Source organism: Ictidomys tridecemlineatus, chromosome 10 (genome assembly GCF_052094955.1).
Source record: "Ictidomys tridecemlineatus isolate mIctTri1 chromosome 10, mIctTri1.hap1, whole genome shotgun sequence".
In the NCBI taxonomy this organism is placed as follows: domain Eukaryota; kingdom Metazoa; phylum Chordata; class Mammalia; order Rodentia; family Sciuridae; genus Ictidomys; species Ictidomys tridecemlineatus.
This window is the reverse complement of record NC_135486.1, coordinates 4,456,616-4,469,965: the sequence shown is the minus strand read 5'-3', so window position 1 is coordinate 4,469,965 and position 13,350 is coordinate 4,456,616. Positions and strand designations below refer to the sequence as shown.

At 38.1% G+C, this 13,350-nt stretch overlaps 1 protein-coding gene across 2 annotated transcripts in view; it reads left to right on the top strand.

Moving 5' to 3' along the window:
- Positions 1–8,847, top strand: part of F5 (coagulation factor V) — a 64,850-nt gene extending 56,003 nt beyond the window's left edge. For both annotated transcript variants that reach the window (XM_040277625.2, XM_005319829.5), the window contains 6 exons: positions 229–332; positions 760–915; positions 2,890–3,034; positions 5,428–5,579; positions 6,781–6,963; positions 8,322–8,847. In XM_040277625.2, the coding sequence (XP_040133559.2) occupies positions 229–332; positions 760–915; positions 2,890–3,034; positions 5,428–5,579; positions 6,781–6,963; positions 8,322–8,468 (887 nt within the window). In that variant the 3' untranslated portion in view covers positions 8,469–8,847. The remainder of the gene's footprint in view (positions 1–228; positions 333–759; positions 916–2,889; positions 3,035–5,427; positions 5,580–6,780; positions 6,964–8,321) is intronic.
- The last annotated feature ends 4,503 nt before the right edge of the window (positions 8,848–13,350 follow it).

Below are 13,350 nucleotides of genomic sequence, written 5' to 3'. Positions count from 1 at the left end.
TGAAGGAAAGGGTGGATGGTGATGGATGGCTGAGCAAACACAGGCTGAAACAAGATTTCATCACTGGGCTCTGGCTCGGTACCAGGACCTTGTCAACTGCTTGCTCTCCTAAAGGGAGCAGGTCCTGCAAGGCTCGGGTTAACTCACTTAAGAAACTGCTAGTTATTGTTATTGGTTTTTTTTTCCCCAAAAATCCAGTATAAGCTTTTTTCCTTCTTTTGAATTTAGGTTATTGGGAGCCCAAATTAGCAAGATTAAACAATGCTGGATCATATAATGCTTGGAGTGTAGAAAAAATTGCAACAGAATTTGCCTCTAAGCCTTGGATCCAGGTATGCCTTATTAACCTGATAATGTTTACTGCTATCATAAAAAAGTGACTGTGATATAATAATTCTCTTTGTTATTCTTTCAATGTTATAGAGGAAATAGCAACTAACAGAAATTATTTTCAATACTTTACATCTTCAAAATCAACCACCTAAGAATGGTTCTAATAATATCCCATTTTATAGGTGAAAAACTAAGACAGAGATTAAAAACTAACTTTCCAAAGTGTCACACAAATAGGTAGTGGTGTAAGCTGGGTTCAAGTCCAGGCACCATGTGCTCACATATGGATTGCATCTAGCCATTTTATGAATTTGCTGAGACCGTAAGAAGGTCGGCTCTGAAGAGAATTGACTGCACCATGTGCAGTTTAGGCCACGTGTGTCTCACTGACAAGGCCTTCTGCTCACGGGCATTCCTACACTGCAGGTGGACATGCAAAAGGAAGTCGTAGTCACAGGCATCCAGACCCAAGGAGCCAAACACTACCTCAAGTCCTGCTACACTACTGAGTTCCAGGTGGCTTACAGTTCTGACCAAACCAACTGGCAGATCTTCAAAGGGAACAGCACCAAGAATGTGATGGTTTGTATACACATTTCTGTCTGAATCTCAAGACTCACCCCATGGTTACTAGGACTGTGCCCTTTTTAAATAACCTTTGTGGATGCTAGAAATGTGAATGGCTTTCTAAGAGTTCTATGGAGGACATGATAGGTCTATAAGGATAAGCAGAGCTGCTGAAACTCCAAAACCCCACAAAATTTGAAAAAAAAATCCCTTTATCATCAAATAAAGCACCTAGATGTATCAGATTAGCAGACAATGTACAGCAGTGTGGAATGTCTGGTCTCATTCTTCAAGACCCTCATGCTAGAAATTGGCCACCAAGAGTTCTGATTTTATTTTGTTCTTCATTTCAATGTGCCTGAAGCAAACAGCAGGGTTATGCCAAGGATGCTCTGAGGTAGCAGGACTTTCAAGGGCACTTGGGGCCATGCCTGAGGCATGACTATCCCCAGCTGGGCACAGAGCCCTGGCTCCTGCCCGCTGCCCTGAATGACTCCTCAGAGGAAGTGACCTGAGTGCAAAGACACCAGTAACCTGTCTGCCCTTATGACACCTGTAACCTTGAATCTGCTTCATTTTATATCCTGTGTAAATCATCTACTATTTACTATTTTTCTACATTATCATTTAGCTATTTCTAATGGCTAAATTAGTTGTCATATAACAGATTAAATCATGAAAATCTTAAGTTATGGTTCTTATTAACCCACATTGGGAGGAAATCACAGACTGCAGTTGAGTCTGTAACTTACGGATTTCCGCATTTATACTCATGAGGGATATCACTGTAAAGTTGTTGTTTTTTTTTTTTTACTGCCTATTTTTGCTATCACAGTAATACCAAACTCATAGAAGAAACTGGTGAGCATGTGAAGAGATTTCTACAAATTTGTCTTAATTTTATAAGCATTTGGTAAAAATTTCCAGCAAAACCATCTGGGTCTGGGGATTTCATTTGGAGTTTTAAAATTATAAATCCAATTTCATTAATGGTTATAGTAATATTCAAATGATCTAGTTCATATTAGGTGTGTTGTGATACTTTGTTTTTAATAAATTGGCTCACTTCCTCCAGGTCCTAAGCCGCATGTAGAGGTGTTTGTAGGATAGGTCCCTTTCTAAGTCAGAGGGTCTGTACTGACAGTGCCTGTTTTCATCTCCTCAGTCTCACAATCCTAAGTCTATGGCTTCCCATTCAGCCTTGGCTGTTGTGGGTAGGGAAGGGGCCACTGTTTTTTTGTGGTGTTTGGCTTCTGTAAAACAGTTATTGTCTAAAACTTTTTGCCAGGATGCCTCTTCCTGGTACTTTGACTACAGAAAGCAGGATTTTGTTGGGTAATTTTTTGTCTGTACTCAAGGGTGTCTCCACTTTACCAACTTCTTCATCTCCAGACTGGGATATATGAGGCAAAGAGGAAACTCAAGGAGCCCACTCCATGTTGTTCCTTGGGCCCTGAGAACCCTGGTCAGTCTGTTCTTTTTTCTCCACCTTTCAGAGTCTTCTTATGTTTCTTTTATGTACAATGTCCAGGGGTTTTAGTTGTATGTAGCAGAGGAAACAAGGCAAAGTACAAATCTATTCCATCTTCCTGAAGTGGAAGTCAATTATTACTATTATTATTACTATCATCATCATCATCATTATTATTGGTTCTGAAGATTTAACCCAGATGTGCTTTAGCACTGAGCTACATCCCCAGCCTTTTTTGTTTTTTATTTTGAGACAGAGTCTCACTAAGTTGTTTAAGTCCTCACTAAGTTGCTAAAGCTGGCTTTGAACTTGTGATCCTCCTACCTCAGCCTCTGAAGTCACTGGGATTACAGGTGTGTGCCACCACACCCAGCAGAAGTCAATTATATTTTAAGATCAAATTGATTCAAATAACTCAGACCCATGAAACTTAATATTATAATACTAAGTTAGATCAAAATATTATTATAAAATTACTGAGAATTGTTACATGACTGATCTTTCCTTTGTTCTTCTAGTATTTTGATGGTAATTCAGATGCCTCTACAATAAAAGATAACAAGTTTGATCCACCTATTGTGGCTAGATATATAAGGATCTTTCCAACAAGATCCTATAACAGACCTACCCTTCGACTGGAGCTGCAAGGTTGTGAGGTCAATGGTAAGGTACAACCATGCATTATCTTCTCACTGAATCTCTAGGGCTCAAGATTGGGGGTTGTGCCTCCAATTCTAAGTAGAATTCTTAGATCTCTTCCATGAATTAGGCTTCCAGAAAAATCTCCATGATCAGAGACTCCTTTCAGGTAAACTCTTAGTGACCCACCATGGTAGGGTCCTAGGTTGAAATTAGCTCCATCAATCCATTATCATCAAGAAATACTTGAGATTCAAAGTTTGACTCTTCCAAAGTCTTCCTGGCTATACAGACTTTTATGTAATGAAAGTATCTGACCATGTTTCTAAGGTATCTTTCTGTACAATGACTGTTTTGAAATCTGTTTTCCAACTTCATAATCACATTCTATATTCTCTTTTGTACCTGTGTAGGTACTCAAGTCTTTTCTTTGTAAGCTGCTGTCTTTTAGGGGATGTAAAAAGACCACTGGTATTTTTTAAAAATCTAGATAATCACAAATAGACATAATAAAATTCTACTTCAGCTAGCAATGATGCTTAGAGTTTTATCAACTATTCTTCTCTGACTTAAAGCAGTGCTGTCCAGCATATTCCATTTCAAAGCACATAAAGAAAATAATATCATCTTCCTAACAATCTGAGCTAAACCAATAAAGCAACTGGCCCAGATTTGGCTAATCCTGACCCCACCCCAGCTGGCCCCCCAGGACTGGGGTGGAGGTGTCAGAACATAGGCACATGGGTCACTCTTGGTGGAAATTACAGCACACTCCCTAGGGACGGGTAAGGAGCGGGGACTCTTGGTGGAGAAAGCCGCTGAACCTTGGAATCATTTTCTTATCAAAGCAGATAATGGAGCAGAATACAAGTGACACTCATGAGGGATATGGATGTGGGTACTTTGCCAGTGTCCAAATAGCCCAGGATGCAACACCTCCATATAAAATACAACTTTTGTGCAGACAGGATTACTCCTTAAAACAGTTTTGTAAATCACTAGGGCTTTTTCTTTCCATTTGGTAAATGGTATAAATTGTAGATTTGTTCAGATTATACAGTCAAATTACCCTTTGACATTCAATTCTGTTAATTTATTTAAGACATTTCTTTTCTATGTAAGAAACATTACTTTGTTCTTACTTCACTTTCTTGTGTATAATTAGCATCGCAGTAGCCGTTCCTTTTACGATTTTTGTCACCCACCCCCAACTATCGATACATACCCCCCCAACACACATACACAGAAAGCAAGGTATCACTTTAAAATATGAGTACATGTTGTACTAGCAAGAACAAAGCATCCCAGGGTGGGCAATCAGTGAGGTTCACTCACTAGCTATGCTCCTTACACAGCCTGGCACCTGGGAAGTTCAAGTTACACTTTGGCAAAATTCCAAAGGATGCATAAAATGAGTCACACTCAAAGAGTTGATAGGAAAATACTAAATGGTCACTACCAAGGATTTGTTGTACTCTCTTTGTAGCGTTTGTTAGGAGAACCAGAGTGTTTTCTACATGCAGCCATGCATTGCTTAACAACAGGGATATGTTCTGAGAAATCCACCATGAGGCAGTTTTGTCTCTGCTAAAACCTCAAAGAGCATCCTTCCACAAACCTAGATGGTACGAGCCAATCACTTGATGCCATTTTGATTGCATCATGAGAAGCAGAAAAAAGATGTGTGCAGCTGCTGCCAGCACAACATGACATATTCTTTACAGTAAGCTATTTTTATTACATAGAAGGAGTACATTCTAAATAATGGTAAAAAGTGAGTACACAAGCCAGTAAATGTCACTATTATCAAATATCATGTACTGTTCACAATTGTATACACTGTACTCTTACACAATCAGCAGAACAGTCATTTATTTTGCCAGCATAACCACAAACACATGGATTACATGCTGTGTCATGAAACTGAGGGCTATGACCTCACCAAGCAACAGAAATTTTTCAGCTACATTATAACCTAATGGGACCTTCTGCACACATAATTGGCCATTAACTAAAAGGTCACCGTACAGCACATACAACACAGGGATAGTGCAGAGTACTGTCTGCCTCAAAGCAAAGACTGAAATTTCAGTCTCAATGAAGGAAGCAAGGGAATTTAAATATTTAGAACATGGTGTTTGGCATCACAGTGAGTTTAAACTCAGTTTCTAATTCTTTTGGCTGTGTTATGTTAGGCAAGTTACTGTTCTTGCTGTATTTTTGTAAAATGGAGATATTATGAACATTAAATAATACTCTTAAAGCCCAAGAGCAATGTTTAGCACAGATTCAATTTCAGTGTTGCGATCAATGTTTTTATTGTCACTTGGTTTAGAAGCTATTTCTTCTGCAGCATAAAACGCCATGCAGGAGATATTGGTGCTATATAATTCATCATGTTCCTTTTCTCTTGACAGGATGCTCCACACCTCTGGGTATGGAAAGTGGAAAGATAGAAAACAAGCAAATCACTGCTTCCTCGTTTAAAAAATCTTGGTGGGGAGATTACTGGGAGCCTTCCCTAGCCCGTCTTAATGCCCAGGGCCGTGTGAATGCCTGGCAAGCCAAGGTGATGCAGACCTTTAAAATGGAGTTGTGTTCTCCCCCATGCCCCAGAAGAAAACAATGGCCCCAGCACAGGGGGCAGCAGGAGTCTCCTCTCCTGTCTCTGCATATTAAAATCCTAGGTCTGAGACTCTAGGACATCTGCTAATCACTAGCTGTAGCTCTGACTTTCGTCTCTGTGGTTTGTGCTCTAGCCTTGACTTAAACCAGGAGGGGACAACATTTTTCTGCAAAGAGCCAGATAGAAAATACTTTAGGCTTTCTGAGCCATTCATTCTATCTTATAATACTCAACTCTGCTATCATAGCTTGAAAGCAGCCACATACATCACAAAAATGCACATGCATGATAGTGGTTTCCAGTTCCTGATTTAGACAACATTATAGTAATATAAAAAATAAAGACAGCTATCTCCCAAAGCTTTCCCAGATGATCCTTTAGACCTGTACATTGTAAACCTTGTTACTCCACCCTCCACCCCTTCAAAAAATTTGCTCTCTAATATAGCTTGTTCTTAGTCTTTGTGATTTAATGAAACCCAAAGATGAAATGCTAATTTTAAATTTTTAGTTCTGTCATTTTAAATCTGTAATTCTGGGACAGTTTCATTTAACCTTCTACTAGAATGAAATGGGTATATGCGTATACAGATATGTGTGTGTATGCGCGCACGCACGCACACATACACACACATTCTGAGACACGGTCTAGCTAAGTTGCCAAGACTCGCTTTGAACTCACCATCCTCCAGCCTTAGCCTCCTAAGCAGCTAGATTACAGGTGTGTGCCACCTGGCCCATCATAGTATTTAAACAAACTCACTTAAGGAAATACTTTCAGATAATTTAAAAATTTTCTGAAGGAAAATTAATTGCATTCATTCAGCAATTATTTACAGAGCACCAACTATATTCCTCACATTGTTGTGAATACCAGAAAATGAAACTAAATAAGTCCCTACCCTCAACCAGTAAGGTTTAAAACAATTATTGTGTAAATAATTACTGCACACTGAATAAAATACATCAATAGAAATTTATATATGTTGTGACAAAAACAAGAAGGAACAGGGAAGGCTTCTAAAAGACAATGAATCCTAAGGGTAAGACATAAAAGAAATACTCTGTGCATTTCTGAATATCTTGGTTTAAAAAAGCAAAGGCTGCAACATATTCCCTATCCATGTGTTTTTATCATTTCATAGGCTAACAACAACAAACAGTGGTTACAAATTGATCTGCTCAAAATCAAGAAGATAACTGCAATTGTAACACAGGGATGCAAGTCTCTGTCCTCTGAAATGTATGTGAAAAGCTACACCATCTACTACAGTGACCAGGGTGTGGAATGGAAACCTTACAGGCAGAAATCCTCCATAGTGGACAAGGTATCTTGGCAAGAGGAAGCATTCTGAAAACTAGGCCATGATTAGAAGGATAAAAGCATCTCACATTTTACAAATATGCACCAACTTGTACGTCTTTATGTCTTCCAAATCCTAGTTCTACTGGTGCCTGGTGTCTGAACAGGGATCAAGCACATCACCTTTTTGCCTTGACTGAGCCACTTGTGAAATAGTGAAGACAAAATACCAGGGGATGGTATAAGGCTTACTTAGTTCTGATTGAGAAAGATGGCAAAGGCCTCCAGAAAGCCTTCCACTGTGAAGTAATACCACATTAACATTGCCTTAGATATACTTGGTATTTATGACTGATTGAATGCCCCAGATTATAAAGCTTTGTATGCCATATTATTATTGAACAAACAACTATTATCCTTTCTGAGGTAGAGAATAGCTTTCTTGCAAGATTAGCTGCTCTTTTACATTCTTACATCTTAATAGGTGGTTTAAAATTCTACCAGAGGCAGCACCACCGAGATGGGCCTAGTATTCCAGGAAGGGGAATTTGTCTAAAGCCAAGATAAGAAGCTACACAGGGAGAGGGACTGAGAGCTACTTAATTCTCTTCAGGTGCTCAGCACTTATCTCTGTTAATGAATTTGTACTCATTTCTCACTTTTTAAACCCCTGGTGTCTGTTTTATTTCTCACTATATGAGGTTGTCCTCATAACAGGGTTAGTAAGCATCACTGCCATAACCAAATAGTGACTTAGCTTCTGCAGTATGTGTCAATCTTGGAGAACTTGCCAAGGATCAAAACAAAATAAAACAAACAAACAAAAACCTTACATGACAGTTTAGTTGAGAATATAGAGAATATTCTAAAAAAGATGAACAAAAATGCATGGCCATATTTTGATTTAAATGTTAGTAATAGCTAATCATTTATTGGTGTTCACTACCTGACACTACTGGCACTTGTCATGTGTACATTTTTAAATCTTCCATGTGGTATAATTTTATTATCCTCATTTTGCCAAGAGGAAATGGAAAATCAGAAAATATAACTTCTTCAAAGTCACACAGCTACAAAGGGGCTACAAGCAGAGATGGTTTTGTAGCTACTCCCCAGCACCATGTCAGATTTCACTTGACTCAGATAATTGGTGAAATGAAATCCTTTTTTTTCTTTCAATTTTTAATTATTTTATTACTGCCTCTCTATTCCCCAGGTGTGAATCCTTAAAGGAGTCTGCCTGGCTTGGGATTTCATGACTGAGGATCATCTCTGTGAGGGCATTGTTTGATGCCCTCAGTTTCAATGAAAATAAGTTTTTTAAAATGTATATGTTTTATACTAATTATACCAATATTAAAGATTTTCTTATTTTTCTTTCAGATTTTTGAAGGAAACAGTAATATCAAAGGACATGTTAAGAATTTTTTCAATCCACCAATCATTTCCAGGTTCATCCGCATCGTTCCTAAGACATGGAACCAAAGCATTGCACTTCGCCTGGAGCTCTTTGGCTGTGACATTTACTAGAGCTGATTATTTGAAAAATCAGAAGAGACTCTTTCAGACCTCCAATCATTTAGAGTGGACAGTGTGTTTTATGGCTATTTTAAATATTAACATTTTCCCATTATTTCTCTTTTCTTCTATTCTATTAGAGAATAAAATTTTATATAAGAAATTTTTATAATGCAATTCATTGTTGCCATTCAATGATTTAGTGGCTATTATTTCTACATTCATTTGAATATAGATGGGAAAATATCATGAACCAACAAAAAATGACATCTTTCACAATGATTAAAAATTCTATATAAAGAAATATTCATGTGGTTAATATGCTTCATTATAACTTTTTCAAATCCCATATGCATTAATAAAAGAAAGATTACTTTATAGACCTGGAAAACTTTCATTCTTTTGTTTTGCTTAAAAAAATAACCTATGATTTATGCACAAAGGAAAAAGGATTTTTAAAAATGGTTTGTTGCTCCTTATAGCAGAGTGAAAGACAATGTTGCCATGTGAAATGATAGAAGTCTAAAGTGCCCTGTCTTTCCTGTATGATGATGATCTGCTCCTTCTACATGAGCAAAGAAAGAAACATGATTTTAGTGTCCAACTGAACTTGTGTATCTGTCCTGGTCTCCCTTGGGACTGGCTGCAAGAATTAATGTTCAAACAGTTGTTAGACATTGTTATGGTTTGCATGTGAGGTGTCCCCCAAAAGCTCATGTGTGAGACAATGCAAGAAGGTTCAGAGGAGAAATTATTGGGTTATGAGAGTTTTAATATGATTAGTGAATTAATCCCCTGATGGGATTAACTGAGTGATAACTGAAGGTGTGTAGGATATGGTTGGAGGAGGGGGCATTGGGGGCCTGACTTTGGGGTATATATTTGGTATCTGATGAGTGGAGACTCTCTCTGCTTCCTGATGATCATGTGAGCCGCTTCCTTCCACCACACTCTTCCGACTCACCTCAAGCCCTGAAGAATGGAGCCAGCTGTCTTTGGACTGAGACCTCTGAAACCATGCACCCTCAAATAAACTTTTTCTGCTCTACAATTGTTCTAGTCAATCTTTTAGTCACACCAGCAAAAAAGCTGCCTAAAACAGACATGAAGCAAAACTAAAATAACTATGGGAGAAATAAACACGTGGCTTTGGCTTCATTCTGGCTGGCGTTGTCTTCTCACAGGTTCACCTAAGGGAAGGCTTATACCTGTAACACATTATTTAAACTGCTGGCTCAAAAGCAGCTGTTCCTGCTGTAACTGGCCCTTGGCCAGAAAGGCAAGACAAAGGCTGCAGCTGGAGTTATCAGGAAGTTCAGCTGAGTCTTCTCATCCTCTCCAAGTAGTTTCAGGTCTTCTCCTCACAACATGGCTTCCACACATGTCTTCTGATGTCTCCAACAGGGTAGGTGGACTTTTTATAGGTGGCTCAGGCTCAATAAGCAGGTGTTTGAGGATTAGGAAACAGATGCTTCCAGTATCTCGGAAGGCTGGACCCAGAACAGGTGCTGCCTCACTTCTGTTGCATTCTTTTGGTTAATGCAAGTTAACAAGAACAGGTCAGGCAAGATTCAGTGTAGGAGAAACTACTTAGGATGTGCATACCAGAAGCCATAATTCATTAGATCTTCATAAACTAACAGCGTTACCTTCAGGTGGGGTGAGCCCTGCAATGAACATGAGAACTTCAAAATCTCCCAAACACTGGCTTTCTAGTTTGTATTTCTGTTGTTTCTTTTATTTCATGATTCATGTCACTGATCCACCACAAGTGCTCTAAGTTTTTCATTTTGTTAAGAGCAAAACACAGTGTCTGAGAAGGGAGGGAGGGGTCAAGGAAGTAGGAAAGACGGTGAAATGAGATGGACATCATTATCTTAAGTTCATGTATGAAGACACGAATGGTGTTACTCTGTGTAAAACCAGAGATATGAAAAATTGTGCTCTATATGTTCAATATGAATTCTAATGCATTCTGCTGTCATATATAACAAATTAAAAATTTTAAAAAGAAAATTTTAAAAAGTGTCTGAAATTAAAGGAAATATTCCCTTTTATCTTCAGAGCTGGTCTCACAGATGTAGTCTCTGTTCATTAACACAGGGCCCATGTTCAGAAAGACCTCATACTTAGGTCAATACTGCTGTCATCCTCTTGAAATCCTTAAATTTTAAACAAGAAATCCAACATTTTAATTTTGCAACGAGCACCTCAAGTAATGAATCTGCTCTCTACTGCAGAATCAGTCAGGATTTCTCTCGATCTAGAAGCTACTGAGGCATAAAAGAGGCAATTAAAGCATATGGCATGGCATAATAGGAAGGGAAAAGATGGCAATGGGCCATAAGGTCCGATTTTGTTATTCAATATGTGAGAAAAATGAGGGCCCAAAGGTAGCAATTTGCCCAAGACTGTTTGTTGCTTAGGAGTGTCAGAGCTAAGACTGGAAACCAGAGGATCATACTGCCAGCTTCTCTTTCAGTCTCATTTCCCTCCCATAAAATGGAACTTACATTTATGATTCATGCCACCAGACAGGTAGACATGAACATTAACTAATGACTGTTAATTGAACTGGAAAACACCATTTGAGGATGAATAAAATGTTTGGGATACATCTGATTTTGAAATGAAAGACACTTCCAATTTTTATTCTTCTCTCTGAAGTTACTTAGAGGCAATTACAACTTTGTCTGCATATCCTCCACTGACATAACATACATAGCTGGTTTTATGGAAAAGAGTGAAATGACTCAGAGAGAAATCATGACTTGGGAGGAGAAATCAAGAAATAAGACCCTAAACATTATTAGTCATTCCAACTGAAAGTTGGGCAAGACAGGCTATGAGCGAATCACAAATACAAAAGGGCTTCAAGAAACATGGGGCCATTTCTTCAAGATTATTTCAGAAAATTCCAGCCTACTTTGAAAATAAGTTTGAATAAGTACCATTTTCTGAGTTTGAGACCATTATACCAATCTCAAGTAAAGCATTAGCCAAATAGTGTAGATCCTCTCAAGAGCCATGAATATTTCACCATTTGTTTCTCTGGTTATACCAAGAAGGAACACTTCACAGGCAATAGATTATGGCTGCACAATTGGCAATGCCCCAAAGCAGTGAGCCTAACACATACTTAAAAATATCTAAGAGTTCCATGATATCTTTTTTGTTTTTCATGTTTACCTCCCAATAGAGAGACAAATTGTATGGAAAATTCTGAATGACGAATTCTTCTAAGTTCTTATGTTCTTATAGCTTAGAGTAGAACAGGCAGTGAGACATAGACAAAATGACTACGTATGGAGTGACACTTACACTGTCAATGCCTGGGTAGCAGAAAGATTTTTCATACCCAGGTATTGTGCTGGGAAAGACTACAAAGCTTTAAGATTTTTCTACCTCTGACTTGTATGAACTGTCAGCACCAAAACATATGCATGTATTTTGCATTTTGGTATATAGGAAGAAAACTTAATAATTTTAAGTTTTTTCAGTTATTAAATTAAAGCAATAATTTTAATTAACTTCTCTAGATGTACTAACATTTTAATTTGTTCTTTAAAAAATATTAAGATATGCTATCTGCACAATATAGCACTATAATAAGCTTTGGAGGTGAGAATACACGAGAGAAATAAAAAGTCTTTTATTTCTCTGGTTCTTTCAGAGAAGTCTTTTATTTCTTTGACAGAGAAAAGCAGAGAATATAAGCCTACTAGCCTACTTGATTATACTCTAAGGTTTAGGTGTGGAGTGAGACTTTGAAAGCTTCTGGAGAAGATTTAATGTAGGTAACCGGAAGAGAAGAATAGATTTACACAATGGCCATTTGTGTAAACCCCAGAGGAGCAGAATGGCCTAGGGATTGATGAAAACCGAAGTATGAAAGCTTTATGCTCCAACTTGGGACCTTGTGAGCTTTTTCAAAATACCCCAATTTTCCCTATCTCTCTAACACAATCTGGTAACACACCTCCCTTTACTTCCTGTACCATGCTTATAAATCCAGAGTGTCTATAAGGTCAAAAGAAACAACAATAGCTACTTGAGTAGACCCAGCAATATTGGGATGGGTAAGAGACACCCACAAATGCAAGATACCCATAATCTGAAAGTTGTGAATGATTGATGGTGATGATGAGATTGAGAGCAGGTCGCCTTTGGAACATTATGGAAGATGATTTTGTTGAACATGATTTTAGTTTGCTTAGGGTGACTGCAGAATGGCACTGGAGTGGGGAGAAGACAGATAAATGTGTGTCATATGTGAGGAACTGACAGACAGATGAGATAATCACAAGGGATCTTTGGACAATGACAAGAGTTGAAGGTGCTTATGTAATGGTTTTATTTTGCTTTAGCACTAGTCCACATCTGAACCACTCCCAATTCATCAATTCAACTGCACTTTCACATTTTGCACTTTGGGACAGCTTCTCAATGTATTAAGGGTGATGTACAGATAAATTTGTACCCCACCTGCTTTTTATTGGCATGAACCTTGGTTACAGGTTTACTACTTTATTTATCTCAATTGTCTTGTATCAAAGTTCCTCAGGTACATTCCCATTGTGCAAACATCACCACCATCCACCATGCATTACTTTTTATTGCTACTCTATTTCCTTCCTGTAACGTGATGCTTCTCCCAGGAGGTGGTGTTTAACTGCACTTAGAGTTCTGGGGACTTGCACTCAGGTCAAGCCTTAATTATCCACTAAACAAATAATTGAATAATTTGCATGGACTTTCTTCAGTGAACTTAACTGACCTGACTATGTTTTTCTCAGGAGTACGGACAATTAACATTAGTTTACATACTGAGCCTAGACCTCATATGAGATTCAGAAAAAATATCCACACACAAATTGGAAAATTTAAATAGAAT